This window comes from Sorex fumeus, unplaced genomic scaffold (genome assembly GCF_029834395.1).
Source record: "Sorex fumeus unplaced genomic scaffold, SorFum_2.1 ptg000051l, whole genome shotgun sequence".
Lineage (NCBI taxonomy): Eukaryota > Metazoa > Chordata > Mammalia > Eulipotyphla > Soricidae > Sorex > Sorex fumeus.
In genome coordinates, this window is record NW_026606108.1 from 25,149,006 (window position 1) to 25,164,133 (window position 15,128).

The following is a 15,128-nucleotide window of genomic DNA, read 5'->3' on the forward strand; positions in this document are numbered from 1 at the left end:
TCACGACTAGTTCTGGTAACTTGAAGCATTGTTGTGTGTGGTTCCTATGAAATAGACCACAAACCATAGACCAGGAGTGATAATACAGCAAGTAAGTTGCTTGCCTTGCATGTGACTGACCAAGATTTCATTCCTGGCTCCACATATGGTCCCCTGAGCCTTGGCAAGAGTGATTCCCTGAGCACAAGAGCCAGGACTAAGATCTGAGCACAGGCCATCTCCCTTCGTGGTGTGCCTCGCTGAGGCTGGTCCCAGTGGGGTCAGCACCTTGGGCGATGTCTGCAGGCACCAGGAAGTGCTGCTGCAGTTGGTTGGGGTTGCTCTGCTGTGTTCCATCACCTCTTCCTAAAGATGCATCCTGACTTATCTCCACACTTGCACACTGAAGAGTGCAACATCTTGATAAACTTGTTTAAGGAATGTCACAAAAATCACAGCTTTCTGAATTTTTTTTGTCATTGCAATGATCTTGATGGAGAGATGAGAAGAAAATGCTTGAAGAGAGAGTACATGGAAAAGAGGATCAAGAGTAGGGAGAGTGGCAATGCAATGAGAAAGAGACTATTTAATTCCCCAGAGGATTCTGAAAAAAATAAATTGCATTTTCACTGGATGTCTTGACTGAGGGAAGACCTAAACCCTCTTGGTTGACAGCTGAAAGAAACCAATCTCATTTGGTCTCCAGAATCCTTTTCTGAAGCCATGGGAAGATTGGGAAAAGCCTGGATTTTGACAATGTTGGCAGAGACTTCAGTTCTCTCCTCTACCACTCCATTCCTGGCTCCACACATTCTTGACTTCGCAGTTTCTCCCTTTACCTCAATCAGGGAACATTGGAGTAACTTCTCTTCCTCAATAAAATAGCTCATTTTAATCACTAAAAAAAAAAAAAAAAAAAAAAAAAAAAAGAAAAGAAAAAGAAAAAGATCTGAGCACAGTGAGGTGTAGCCCAAAACAAAACAAAACAAAACAAAACAAAACAAACAATGAAATAAAACACAAAACAAAAAATGAAGTGACTGGACCAGGAAGCAGAGAAATGATTGGTAGGAGCTGTCTTCAGATTGCTGCCCAACAGAAGCCCTTGACATTTAGAGATGAAGCCAAGGGCCAGAACACTATTATGGCTGCAAAGACAGATGAGTAACATTAGATGTGTAAATAGAACCTAATAATTGATCATAATGACAAAACAAATCAAGGGACTATCTGTCACAAGCATTTGCTTTCAAAATATGAAGAGAAAAATGGGAAATCTTGCATTTATCTCTCTTTTTCAACAAAATGGAAATGTGTTGGGCACTTTTCTCTTTGAAAGGATAAAAACTAAGTGGCTGGGGCAGGGGAGATAAGAAAATAACATTTTTTATGTTAAAGAAATAACAATTTTTATGATAAGGACATAGCATTGTGTGTGTGTGTGTGTGTGTGTGTGTGTGTGTGTGTGCATGACAGGTGCTTTACCACCAAATGACATCCCCAACCACTCTGACATTTCTTTTTTTTTTAAATAGATAAATCCTTTTTTTTTTTTTTATAATGTAGAAGCACTGCACTGCACTGCACTACACTGTCCTCCCATTGTTCATCGATTTGCACGAGCGGGCCCAGTAATGTCTCCATTGTGAGACTTGTTGTTACTGTGTCTGGCATATCGAATACGTCACAGGTAGTTTGCCAGGCTTTGCCATGCAGGCAAGATACTCTCGGTAGCTTGCCGGGCTATCCGAGAGGGGTAGAGGAATCAAACCTGGGCCAACGGGGTCTGCCGCGTGCAAGGCAAATGTCCTATCCGCTGTGCTATCACTCCAGTCCTAGACATTTCTAAGAAGAAAAAAAAAGGTTAAAATAGAGATTCCAATTAATTATACTGATATCCAAGTAGTTATGAATTAAAAAACAAATTTTGAGACTAAGATATAGTAGTTTCCTAAAGAAACTCACACAATGTTCACTTTTAGAAACTGAGTTATATGTTGATGATTTCCTCTCACAGACAAATATTTTAAAAACAAGTGCTTCATTTTCTCCTGGACCTTTAAATCCTTTAAAAATAGATGAAATCATTCATAGAAAGCAGAATAAAACATATATGCACTTAAGTCTCACTAAATTGCGTAAGACTTTTATTAAACAGCTAGTGCTTCAGAAATTTTATGCAAATCCCATTGGACTATTTTATGTCATTTTCTCAGCTATATCAGTAAAAATTAATCGCCTATGAAATTCTAACTGTTATGTCTTAGATTTGCAGAGTGGTATAGGTCAATACTTTCAATTAGAAGAAGCATCTTGCGATATATACCTTTACAAAGGAGAGATAACAATGTTTAACCTATACAAGTGTCATTTATCAGATGAGAAGAGAACTTTGCTTATCTCCAGATGATTACTAATTCAGAGATGATGTCAAAAGTGTTCACGGGGCTATTATCACTACCTTCTGAGAACAGAACAAGAAAAAAAATTAATTCAAGAGTGAAAGATTTGGAGAATGGAACTGTTTTCTCAACAGCGAGTTAAGAAAGACTGCTTGCTAATTGTGCGTGTGTGTGTGTGTGTGTGTGTGAGTGTGTGTGTTTCAATCACTAACACATCCTCTCTAGAGAGAGGCCTTCTTTTAGAGAGACACCTGACATAGAGCTACACTTGAGTCACAGACTACAGCTCTCTGGCAGTGATCAGAGAGCAGAAAAGAAGGCTGGGAGTGGGAATGAAGGCTTCAGTGCCTGCGTCTGTCAGGACAGAAAGAAAGGATTGCAGCCTTAACATCCAGCATAAAAGCATGGAGACATAAGGCCAGGCTCAATTTATATAGAATCTACCACCTTCTGGCCACATTTGTATCTCTGTATCAAGGAGGCCTGCTATGATTTAGGAAAACATTCTCTTCATTATTTATTTATTTGTGTGTGTGTGTGTGTGTGTTTGTGTGTGCGTGTTAGGGGGATTGGGCGGGGGTATGCCCAGTGGTTCTCACGGATACTCCTCTCGGGTGCTCCTCTCAGTGACTGAGAGATCATGCAGTTCTGAGAACTGGACTTGAAGCTCCAGCCAGTTAAACTATCCCTCATTTCAAGGTCAAGATTATTTTCTTTGTTTATTTATTTATGTTTTGGGGTGGCACTTGCAGTGGCCCGGGGCTTATTTTTGGCTCTGTGCTCAGGGATCACTACAAGGCAGTGTTTTGGTAAACCATTTGTGGTGCCAGGTATTGAACTGGATCAATTTCTCACTATATTGTCTCTCTGACCTCTCAAAAAATTAGTTGTGCTGTTAGAACTTAAATACAGGGTGCAGTTGTTATGTGATGGAATACTGTAGAGTGTCACAGAAGTCAGGGGTTCTCCAGGACAATCTCAATCAAAAAATTCTTTTTGTTTTTGGTGGGAGTTGGGGCCACACATGTCTGTGTTCAGGGCTTACTCCTGGCTGTGTGTTCAGGGGTCACTCCTAGAAGTTCTCTGGGGATCAGATGTAGTGTCAGGGATTGAAACCAGGTCCCCTGTCTGCAAGGCAGGCACTATCTCTCAAGCCCCGTAATCTCAATTTTTAAATGTCACATCACAAATTCCTCTTGAACTCATCTGCCTGTGTTTTATTTGCCTGAGTCCCCAAGTCTCTTTTTTCAATAAGAGGTGTCACGTTTGGGGTGCGTGGTCTTCTTCTATTTCATCTCCTATCACTTCTCTCTCCTGCCACTGACGGGCTGTGAGAGCCTGACAGAGTTAGAATTTTCTGACCCTCTTCGCAGCTGATACACGTTGGTGCTGTTGAAAGTAATGAAAAGGGACCTGCAGACACCTGGTTTTACCTTGTGACACTGAAGACTTCAGATTTTTAAAGTTTGGGAGTCTTTGGAACATATTATTTTAAATTTCAGCCTCAGTTGATTTTTATCCCACCAGCACTATATCTTGAATTACCTTTTCTTACAAAACAAAAGCAAGTATCTTAATAATGACTATTTTATCAGCAAAGATTTTATTCTCATTAGATTTAGGTCTCTCTGGGGTAGCTGATCCCACAGAGCTTCCTAGAGCAATTTTTCTTTTTGGTAGTAGAGCCATACCCAGCACTGCTTACTCCTGGCTCTATACTCGGGATCACTTCTGGCAGACTCGGGACACTATATGAGGTGTTGGAGAAAGAATCTAGGCCAGCTGGCATGCAAGGCAAGTAGCTTGCCCACTGTGCTATCTCTTGGGCCCCAGTTTCTGCGAATTGGACCATTACGATGTTTAGGTGTAGTTTGGTTTTATTCTAGTGGTAAACATTTTGGACAGGAAAAATTTATTGTCTAGATATTTTGAACTTTTGGTCTATGGCTTTTGGAAATGCACACTTCACTTCAGTGTTATTAATTTTTAGCATTACTCAGATATTTCTGATAAAGATATTTTGTTTGCCTTGGAGCTATCCCTGTTAGTGGTCAGGAGCCACTTCTTGCTCAGTGTTTGGGAGGTATCTTCTGAAAGTGTTCAGGGGACCATGAGTTGCTGGGGATAGAATCTGGGTATCCTACTAGCAGATCAGGTGCACTTGATTATTAAGCTATCTCTCGATCCCAGAGGTTAAGGATTTTATAAACAAATGGCCATTGCTATAATATTTCAAGTGAGTTCATTGTTTTTTTTTTTTTTAAGGTAGGTGTATTGCTATTTATTCAGCCATTGATCAGGCTGATTGAATTGGGCATGAACTCCACCTTACTTTTTTTTTTTCATTTTTTGTAATTTTATTTATTGAATCACCATGAGAGCAGTTACAAAACTTTCGGGATTAAGTCTCGGTCATACAATGAAACATCCATACCTTGACCAGTGCCCATTCTCCACCACCAAAACCCCCAGTATACCCCCATGCCACACTCTCCCCCTACCTGTGGAGTAGATGATTTCCACATTACTCTCTCTCTACTTTGATTACATTCAATATTTTGACACAAGACCCAACATTATTATTTGGGATTTTACCCCAACACTCAGATCTGCTGAAAAGGCAACAGTAGACAATTTGTTTTCTATTGCTGGTTATGAATAACATATGATGTCGTGCAGCTGCAGTAGTGGCCGCACAGTTTTGAAATTCTGAAATTTTAACAATTAAATCTGTAGGGATTTGTGTTAAAACCTGCTGAGTGTAGGATAACACTGTTTTGTCCTTCCTCAGGTAAGCTTAGGTTTGTTGGTCACACCCATCTCAGTGCTCCCAAGTCACTCCCATTCCTATGTTTATCTGTAAACTCTTCTCTGTGCTCTCCTCCCCAGCCAGTTAATCACCTTTTCTCCCTAATCAGATTCTATTAGCTTGTAAGATCAGATCCTTCTAAGGACACTGAACTTGTATTGTAAGCAATGTCCTTTCTGTATGGACACAGGGAGACAGTTAATATTATGCTTTGTAACTTGGAAGTTGATTGACTCCAAATAATATTTACTCCTGGGCATCTGCTTTCTTGACTCAATTGCCCTTAGTTCCTAGCACCCCAAAAGTAGGGTCCCGATGAGGGACTGAATGGACCCAGGGCAAGCTGTGAGCTACCCTGGCATCGAAATGGGCCAGGCCAAACCGCCACGATACTCAACTATAAGTTGAGGGCATGATCATGGACACATGCTGTCATGATCCAAAAGTAAGTAACAACAAGACTAGGACCATGTTGGGGCTAGGAAGACTAACCTGACCTGAAGGACTGTGGAATATATAGTGAGATATCCTCAGGAAAAACCAAACTGTAAGTTTATATCTCTTACTATGCTCATACAGAATGACATTGCTAGAAGTATTAGAAGTAGATTTACTACAAATATTTAAGCAGATTACTAGCTGAGGAAAGATCCCACCCTTGAGCGGATCTCCTAGTAACCTGGAGTAATTTCTTTAGATGAGATTTTATCCTTGAGTTAATCTCCTGGAGGAGTGGTCTTATCTCTCTTTGTTGATTTGTTAATGTTCAACCCAGCTTTGTGTCACCGCCTTATGTGATTGCTATATAAACTAAGACTGTAAGCTAGGAAGAGCAGAGTCAGAAGTGAGAAGGCTCGGGCTCCAGAGATCCAGAGTCAGAGCCAGAAGGAGAAAGGGTTCCAGACTGGGTCCCAGGAGAGAAGGAGGCAGAGGAGAGACAGGAATGAAGAGGATTTGAATAAACTACAATTGATATTGACCAGCCTGACCCTCGTTTTTTCCTTTGTCTGCCCTTGGCCAACAGCTGTCCTGATCCAGGTCACACACAGCGGCTCAAGAGCACTGAATGCAGGCGGTGAGATAGAGCCATCCAGAGAGCCCTTGAACACACAACCTTCAGCGAGCTAAGATTTTACACTGAGATTTGTTTCTGAGTCTCTGGGATCATGGTCATTAAACATCTTGATCAGGAGCAGAGAGGCAGTTTGTGGGCCTCTGGGATCATGGCCATTAAGCAGCTTGATCAGGAGCAGAGGCCATTAGTGGGCCGTTTGTGGATCATATATGATGCTAGGAATTAAATCAGGTTTGGCCATGTGCAAGGTCTCGTTGGGACAGGGAGGAAAGGGCCGGCTCCACCCCCATCCTGTGAGGCCCTGTGTGTCTCATCACTGTGGGCCCAAACATGGCTGTCTAGTGGCCTCTGGAGGATGGCGGCCACGAGGCTGCCAGAGGGAACATGCCAACAAGGCACGAAACCTATTTCCACCTGGGGTGGCCCAGCTCTGGTAATCTACTGCAGGGACCGGCCCACTCTGGTAACCTACTGCATTTCTGCCCAAAGTTGCTGGGTTTCGAGATTTGTTTCTGAGTCTCTGGGATCATGGCCATTAAGTGGCTTGGTCAGGAGCCAGAGAGGCTGTTTGTGGGTGGCAACTCGGGATCTTGTTGGGACGGGGAGGAAAGGGCTGGCTCCACCCCCATCCCATGAGGCCCCATATGTCTCATCACTGCGGGACCAAATCTGACTGTCCAGTGGGCTCTGGTGGATGGTGGCCACCGAGCCACCAAGGGGGAGCAGGCAGAGGGACAGCACCCTTTTGATGCTGTGGTGGCCCAGTGAGAGTGACCTACTGTGGGGTCTGGATGCATTTCTGCCAAAAGCCGTTGGATTTCGAGATTTGTTTCTGAGTCTCTGGGATCATGGCCATTAAGCAGCTTGACCAAGAGCTAGCGAGGCCATTTGTGGGCGGCGACTTGGGGTCTCGTTGGGAGGCGGAGGAAAGGGCTGGCTCCACCCTCATCCCATGAGGCCCCACGTGTCTCGTCACTGTGGGCCCAAACCTGACTGTCCAGTGGCCTCTGGAAGATGATGGCCACCGGTCTGCCAGGAGGAACAGGCCAAGGCATGAAACCTATTCCCACCTGGGTCAGCCTGGCGCTGGTAACCTACTGCAGGGACCAGACGCATTTCTGCCAAAAGCCATTAGGTTTCGTTTGTTTCTGAGTCTCTGGGATCATGGCCGTTAAGCAGTTCAATCAGGAACCACAGAGGCCATGCCTCCAATTATATAGCTGAGTCAGAGGTGGTTTTTGTGGGTGTGTATCCCATATACCTAACTTTCGGCCATTTACTTTCTTGGTAAACTTTGCCCCAAGTTTTTGGGGTCTGGCCAAAGGCACAGCAGCAATTTGGGGGTATCTGGAAGTCTGAAGGCACTATCAGGCTGCTGATGCACTCATCTCACAGGTACAGATTGACCTGCTGGCAGCACCATACCCCCTTTTTGGTTTTTTTTTTCTTCAATCTCTAGGAATTCAGATGATTTATGTTGGAGGGGGGCACATATAGAGATTCATGTAACACTTGTCAATGCTCAAGGCTTACTTCTGACTCTGTGCTCAGTGGTCACTCCTTGTGGTCTCCTTAGGGGATCATATGTGGTGCTAGGAATTAAATCAGGTTTGGCCATGTGCAAGGCAAATACCTTAATTGCCGTACTGTCCAAAGTCAGAGATATTTTTATCTAAGTCAATTTAAAGAACATTTTGCATTTATTTAAAAAAATTCAGAAGTCTAAGAATGTGAAATGCAAACTATTTACAGAATTGATATAAACATTTTTCCTATGTCACTTCCCCTATATAAACTTTAAGAAATAAATGAATTTAAAAATATTGACAAGATGGTCATGTATTTGGTCAACTGGCTTTCAGTAAACTAATTTTCAGAGAATCATGTTCTTGTACAGTTCTCCAAAAATAAATGATAAACATAGTGAGAATAAATTAGTAGATGATAATGTCAACTAGGAAGACAGTGAGACATCATATGTATGCATTTACTTAGTCCAGGACTTCTGAATTTGAGGACAAAAGCATTAAGTATCCTATTGTATATGTGTATATGCATTATATGTGTATATATAATATGTAAATATGTATATATTATATGCTCCAAAATGGGCTTACTAGAAAGTATAAATAAATCAGAATGACCTACCTTTTATCACTAACTTTCCCTTTCCATATGCCCCAACTCCACCTAACTAATTTTGCCAGAAATGCCTTTGTTGTAATCCATTTTGCCACAAATATTTTCACCAAATACTTGACTATATATGACTATTTTGCCATAGAGGAAATCTTCAAAGAAACATTATAAGAGATGAAACATTAGTAACAAAACAGAGAAGATAAAATTCTCAAATATGAGTATGTTATAAAAAAATAAAAAATGCAAAATATTTGAGTATGCTTGAAAAAGTAAACAGATTTTTTTGCTGCCCATACCTTGGAAGACTTTTCTTCCCTGTCTTTTGTTTGTTCATAGTATTATACACATTTTGGTATTTGCATTTTGTCTTTGTAATCAAACTTAAGACAAGTATGGAATCAGGGAATGCAAAGCCAGATCACAGACTATACTGGAAAATGGTAACACACCACTTTGCAAGGGATTTGTTTCTTAGTTGATCAATGGAGAAATGAAACTAAGCTGCCAGCCTATCCTTTTCCTTTTCACAGAAACCTCAATGAAAGTGCTTTTACAGGGGACCAAGAAGAGATACTGGGGTCAAGGAAGATTTTAGGGACAGGACTCACACATTTGGCAATAGAGTTAAAACAGAAAGTAGAAGCATAGAATAATACACAGGTTTCTGGTTTGAGGATCTAAAGTGGAAGTTAACAGAGGTTGGGGGGATAAAGGTAGAACAGAAGAAAAGACATATGGGACTGGAGTTGGTGGTGCTTCTGAAGAATCCTGAAGAACAAGACAAGGAGTAAATGAAGATATTTTTTTCTCTCATTCTAAACTTAAGGAATAAAGGACACGACTAGAAATAAATACTATATATAATGCATATATGGCAGATCCTGGCAAGCTACCTGTGGCATATTCAATATCCCCAAAACAGTAACAATAACGGGTCTTGTTCCCCTGACCCTGAAAGAGCCTCCAATATAGCAGCATTGGGAAAGATGAACAAGGAGAGGCTGCTAAAATCTCAGGGTTGGGGCGAATGGAGACATTACTGGCACCCGCTCAAGTAAATCGATGAACAACGGGATGACAGTGATACAGTGATACAGTGATATGCATATAGCTATAGACATAGATACAAACAGATTATAATCTATTTGACTGTCTGAGCAAGCAGCATGGGATAGTTAAAAAGCACATGCGGGGTCAGAGAGATAAAAACACAGAATTATGGCACTTACATTGTAACACAGTTAATGCCAGTTCGATCTCCTGCAGTGTATACGGTTCCCTGAGCACCACTAGGAATCACTTCCCAGCAGAGTCAGGAAGAGTCCCTGAGCATGCTGGGTTTGGCCCCAAACTCCAAAATAAAAAAGCATAAATATACTTATACATCACAAGGTACAATGTTAGGTGGAAGTTTTGAAAAGTCGCTAGAAGTTTTGTGTCAGTGGAATGTTGCAATCTGGGGGAGAGTTTATGGAGGATATTTCAGATTGAGCACATTTTTCTACTTTGTCAAAAGCTTTTTTTATTAGTATGTTCTCCCTCAATTTAAAGACCTAGATATTCACACTATTTTTTAATGTCATGTCATTTTATTTGTTTAAAATAATATTTACTCATAGTAGAAATTTGTAGAAATATATAAGAGGATAAATATGCTGCTTTTCTTTACATAGACATTTTATTGTGTCTGAGTGAACACATCACTTTGTGTACAGATTTTAAGATGGAAAAGAGGTTAAAATGAGCTGGGGAAGTGCTGATTCTTACTGGCCGTTCCAAACATACAGTGATATGTCTTTGTGACAGTGCAGTGTGCTTCTCCATGTGTTGGAGGTAGTGCGGGTGGCACTTATATCAAGTTAACAATGACAGTTTTTGTGCTGTTAATATGAAAATAGAAAGTGTGAGTATGTTCCAGATACATGACAGCATATTATTTTTGTACAATGGAAACAGATGTTATGAAGAAATTGAATCAGAAGCAATCTTGATGGAAATATTTTCACCATGTTACACTCTGCAAAAATGCAAATTCGCTTTCTCTTTCAGCTGTAATCTAAACTCTTCTGGGAAAAGAGCAATGGAAAATATACATGTAATAGATGTAATATACATAATATGTGCTCTATATATTTTAAGCAATAAGTAGCTTAAATAAAATAAAGTAAAATTTAAAGATGAATATCTGGAAGCCTGGATATTTTGGAATAAGGCATTTTATTCTAGTCAAGTTGTTTATTTTTTAAATCCATGTTTGGAATAAAAACAAAGGTAGAATCGGAAGTTAGGAGTCAATTTCAGTGACAATATAAGTTTACATCATGACATGAATGGGGTGTTTTCTTCTTATACCTTCTGTGAAATTTCCAGGAATTTGCCAATGCCATCTTTCTCACTTAGGGATACTTAGACAAAGGCAGTCATCTACTTGTAATGTTTTCTCATTCATCATGAAATCATTAATGCTTGAAAGTTTCAAGTTTCAAGCTCGCCTGCTTGGGATTTCAATGTAGTTCAAATCAAAGCAATAATGGATCTATCAATAATGACCTAGTCAGAGAAGCAAAATCTCTACAGTTGGTATAAGTGAATATCAGTAGACCTGTTCTCTCTCCCCTTCCTTTCTGCTCCTCCCTCTCCCTTATCTATCTCTAGTCTATATCTCATTTACATCTACATCTAGGTCTAGATTTATGTCTATACCTGTCTATCATCAATTGTGATGGATTTATTGCTGTATAAATATTTAATTCACTCTCAGTGCATTTTGGTCTTGAGAGTAGAGAAGACCAGGGATGAAGCACTAAACACCAAACTTCAAATATTCAGGCTTCACAGTGGCTAAGACAGTTTGACTTACACTGGAACCCACATTCAGTCCCAGTACCTCCTGGCCTTCCAAGCATACCTCTGGTGGCCTCAGCACTGCCAGAGAGCTCTCCAAACAAAACCCAACCTATAGACAGCAAAAGATGATAGTTTTTTATCACCCCTTCTCCCTGTTAAAACAGATCAGAATGTTGTGACCAACCATTATGACTCCAGAACAGAGTATGAACATTTGTCTCAATGATAGTCCCACCCTTCATTTATTTTTACATGGAAGGCTCATGCTATTCATTTTCTCTTTGGGATTTTTTCTTTTTTTTCTTTTTTACTTTTTTTTTTTTGAGATCTAGCTCTGGAAAAGAAAGTTTGATGTGGAGAACTGCCTGTAATAGAAGAGTTTATCGGGGAGAAAATTCGTTTATAAAGAAATGAGTTACGGATGCACTAGAGCTTGAGGATGTGGCTGCAATGAGGCCTTAAGTCATTGCTGCAGGGAGACTTGGAGCTGAGAGACTCCTCAACCCAGTCATTGTTCCTTGAGAAACAGTGTAACTTTGAGTGAGGATGTTTGCAAAGGTGAATGAAGGGCCCAGACAGGCTCCATCAGCTGTGGCCCATTTCCAGGTGTCATTGCCGGAGCCAGGGGATCTGAGGTGTCAGAGAACACACTTGTCTCCACTTCCCAGATCAACCAGACCAACAGAAGAGCAGTTGCCTATTGATTCTGCAAACATCATCACTCCTCGCCCAGCAGTGATTCCAAATCTTTCATTCCAGTTGAATTCTAGGATTCTGAGATAGTTTGAATTTCTCCAGAGACTTGGTTTTTTTTTTTTTTTTAGTTTTGATAAAGCTTTGTCTTTTCAAATCTCTTTCTTCATTTATTTTATTTCCTTGGTCTAATCATTCCATAGATTAACATCTGTCAAAGTACATCTTACTCTGTAATAAAGATTAGGAACCAAATTCAAAGTCCATGTCCAGAAACATCAGATACTGATGTAAGATCATTCGAGAGCATATGGAGTATCTCCCAAGATCAGTACTGAGCAAGATCAGTAGTTCAATAAGGCAATATAAAGCAGTACATTGCAACCAGCGGCCATGTGGTCTCCTGGGGTCCCCCAAGAAACTTCAAGGGGGGCATAGGAAAATATCGTAGAAACGGGGGGCCACGCACGGGGACAAAAAAGGGGTTAAAAAGTAGGGGAGAGCACAGGGACATAAGAACATAAGGTCAAAGGGGCTCATGGTCAGAAAAAGGTTGAGAAACACTGATAAAAGGTAAAAGCAAAGAGACTCTTACTAAGGTGTCTGAAATCCTATTAGAAACAACAATAAAACTTGCTCAGCTGCAAGGATTCAATGGAACTTGACAGAAAATCTGACTGGTGAGGGTGATAGTCGAAGTCAGGATGGACCACTGTTTCAGGCTGACTGTGCACTTCACAGTGGAGAGGGTCTATGACTGGGGGTTGGGGGTAGGGGTGGTGGTGAGTGGGGGCAGAAGGGCAGAAGGGAAGGCCTATGAAGGAGAAATCTGCCCTTTATAGGCTTGTTGAATGAGAGATTTTGTTTCTGCTGGCCCTGGGGTGAGATTTATACCCTCCAGGCCTCCTTTTCTCAGGGCTTGCATGGAAACTGAGAGGAGAGTGTTGATTTTACTGGCATCTTATCAGAGCCTGAGACTTCTCGACCTTCAAAACCACGTGCCAGTCCCTGTACTAAACCTCTTCACGTGTTCCTGCTGGGTTTGTTGCTCTGCCGAGGTCCAGATAACACAAGCAGGAAAGGTGGGGATTTAGTAAGTACAAGAGCTGAAGATTCTGCTTGCTGGCGGGTGCCAGGCCGGCAGATGCTGCCACCTGGGTCTAGAATGTCTCCGTCTCTCTGCTGGTCCTTTATCTGTGCCGGGCCTAACCCGAACCAGTCCTCTCAGGACTACAGAGATTCCTGTACACAGCACCAGGCTGGGTTCCTTTCCATGAAACACTTAAGACTTGGGGCTCTCTTTTCATGAACAGTTTCCAGAAAGCATTGAGGTCTCAGTCTGATTGACTAAAGAACTGAAAACAGTGATGAACTGCTTGAGGACTTGAGTGCCCTAGGAAAGCCTACACAAGGTACTGATATGCCCCTCAAGTCAAAACAGATTTATTTACTTATTTGGGTTTTTGGACTACTCCAGGAAGTGCTCATGGTTGACTCCTACCTCTGTGCTCAGGGAGCACTCTAGGTTGTGCTTAGTGAAACTTAAACAGTGCTGAGTATTGAACCCGTGAGGCTGCATGCAAGTCAAGCACCTATAGCCCGGTACTATCTCTCCTACCAGAACAGTGAGATTTTACCAAAGGAAATTGGGGCATACATGCCAGGAAAGAGTAAAAGAGATGCCAGGTGACAAAAATAAGCGGTGACTTCTAAATGAGGCAACCTCTATATTCATATGCTCATTTCATGGGTGTTTATTGAATAGCTGTGATCTTCTAGCAACTATATCCAAGAGGCGGACACAGAGAAGGACAAGGTTAAGTCCCTGCTCTCAGAGGACCCATTCTCTGTCAAGAGGAGACAGAACCCAAACCGACAGCTAAGGAGCCTCTGTGCTAATGGTCCTGTAGCTTTCTCAAAGCCTCCTTGATTCTGTTTGGTGATATTGCAGCTGACCCCTGTGTGTGGACATTTTCTCCTTTCCAGCAGATGGTCAATGTCACTAACAGAGGTCACAGGGCAAAGTGAGGGTGTCAGGACACACTTCTCTCAAGGCCCCAGCCCTTTATTTTGATTTGGGGGATAGGATTTGGGCCACACCTGTTATGCGGGGGGCTTACTCCTGGCTCTGCACTCAGAGATCGCTCTTGGAGGTGCTTGGGGGACAATATGGGGTGCCGGGAATCTAACTGATATCAGCTGTGTGCAAGGCAAGAGCCTTCCAAGTTGTACTGTTTCTCTGGCCCTCTCATTTTAAGTGTGCAGGGAGGAAGCCCGGTAGCTGCAGCAGAAAAGCTCTGGCTGCACCCACAGGTCACACATTCCTACAGCTCTGCGCTGTACTCTCTCTCCAGCAACTGTGGGCCAACTCTGAAGACTAGTTCCAGCTTTAGAGGTCCAGAGCCAAGACTTTTTGCTAATTTCCTTTGCCTCAGCCACTGGAAAGCTCATTTCTGGAAAGGTCTGAAACTCAGAAACTCAGAGGTCTTGATGTAAAAGGTATCTCTTGCATCAAGATCTGTGAGGGGGCTCTTCTGCCTCTGTCCTTGGTTCACTACATCCTAGTAGCTAACCATTCCTTATATTGCCCTTTCCCTGTCTAAAACTATCATGTAGAGCTTGGAAGGTGATTCAAACATAAGTGCATGCTTTGCATGCTTAAGACATAGGTTCAATTCCTGGCACAGCAAAAAAAAAAAAAAACCCCAAAAACAAAACAAAACAAAAAACACAGAGAGAAAGAAAGAGAGAAAGAAAGAAAGAAAGAAAGAAAGAAAGAAAGAAAGAAAGAAAACAAGATAAGGTTTTACCTTCTGACTGGTTACGGACTGGTAATCACTTAATCACTTAATCACTTAACTTCCCGTTAGTCGTCGATTTGCTCGAGCGGGCGCCAGTAACGTCTCCATTTGTCCCTGTCGCGTGCTAGTGTAGCCCAATGGCATCTCTTCGCTCCGGGAACATGGAGGGCCTCAAACCGATCGTTCATGACCTTGACAAAGAAGTCTGACCATCTGGTAGGTGGGCGGCCACGCGGTCTCTTGACATCCCGTGGAATCCAATCAGTAACAGCTCTAGTCCAACGGTCGTCTTTAAATCTCATTACGTGACCAGCCCATCTGATTTTCGACACCTTGGCAAATGAGACAGCGTCCCTGATCCTTGATCGTCGACGGATGTC

At 41.9% G+C, this 15,128-nt stretch overlaps 1 protein-coding gene across 1 annotated transcript; it reads left to right on the forward strand.

Moving 5' to 3' along the window:
- The first annotated feature begins 351 nt into the window (after nt 1-351).
- On the forward strand, nt 352-621 carry LOC130033048 (COX assembly mitochondrial protein 2 homolog). The gene has a single exon (XM_056124750.1). It carries the CDS (start codon nt 352-354, stop codon nt 619-621), a length of 270 nt encoding a protein of 89 aa, XP_055980725.1.
- The last annotated feature ends 14,507 nt before the right edge of the window (nt 622-15,128 follow it).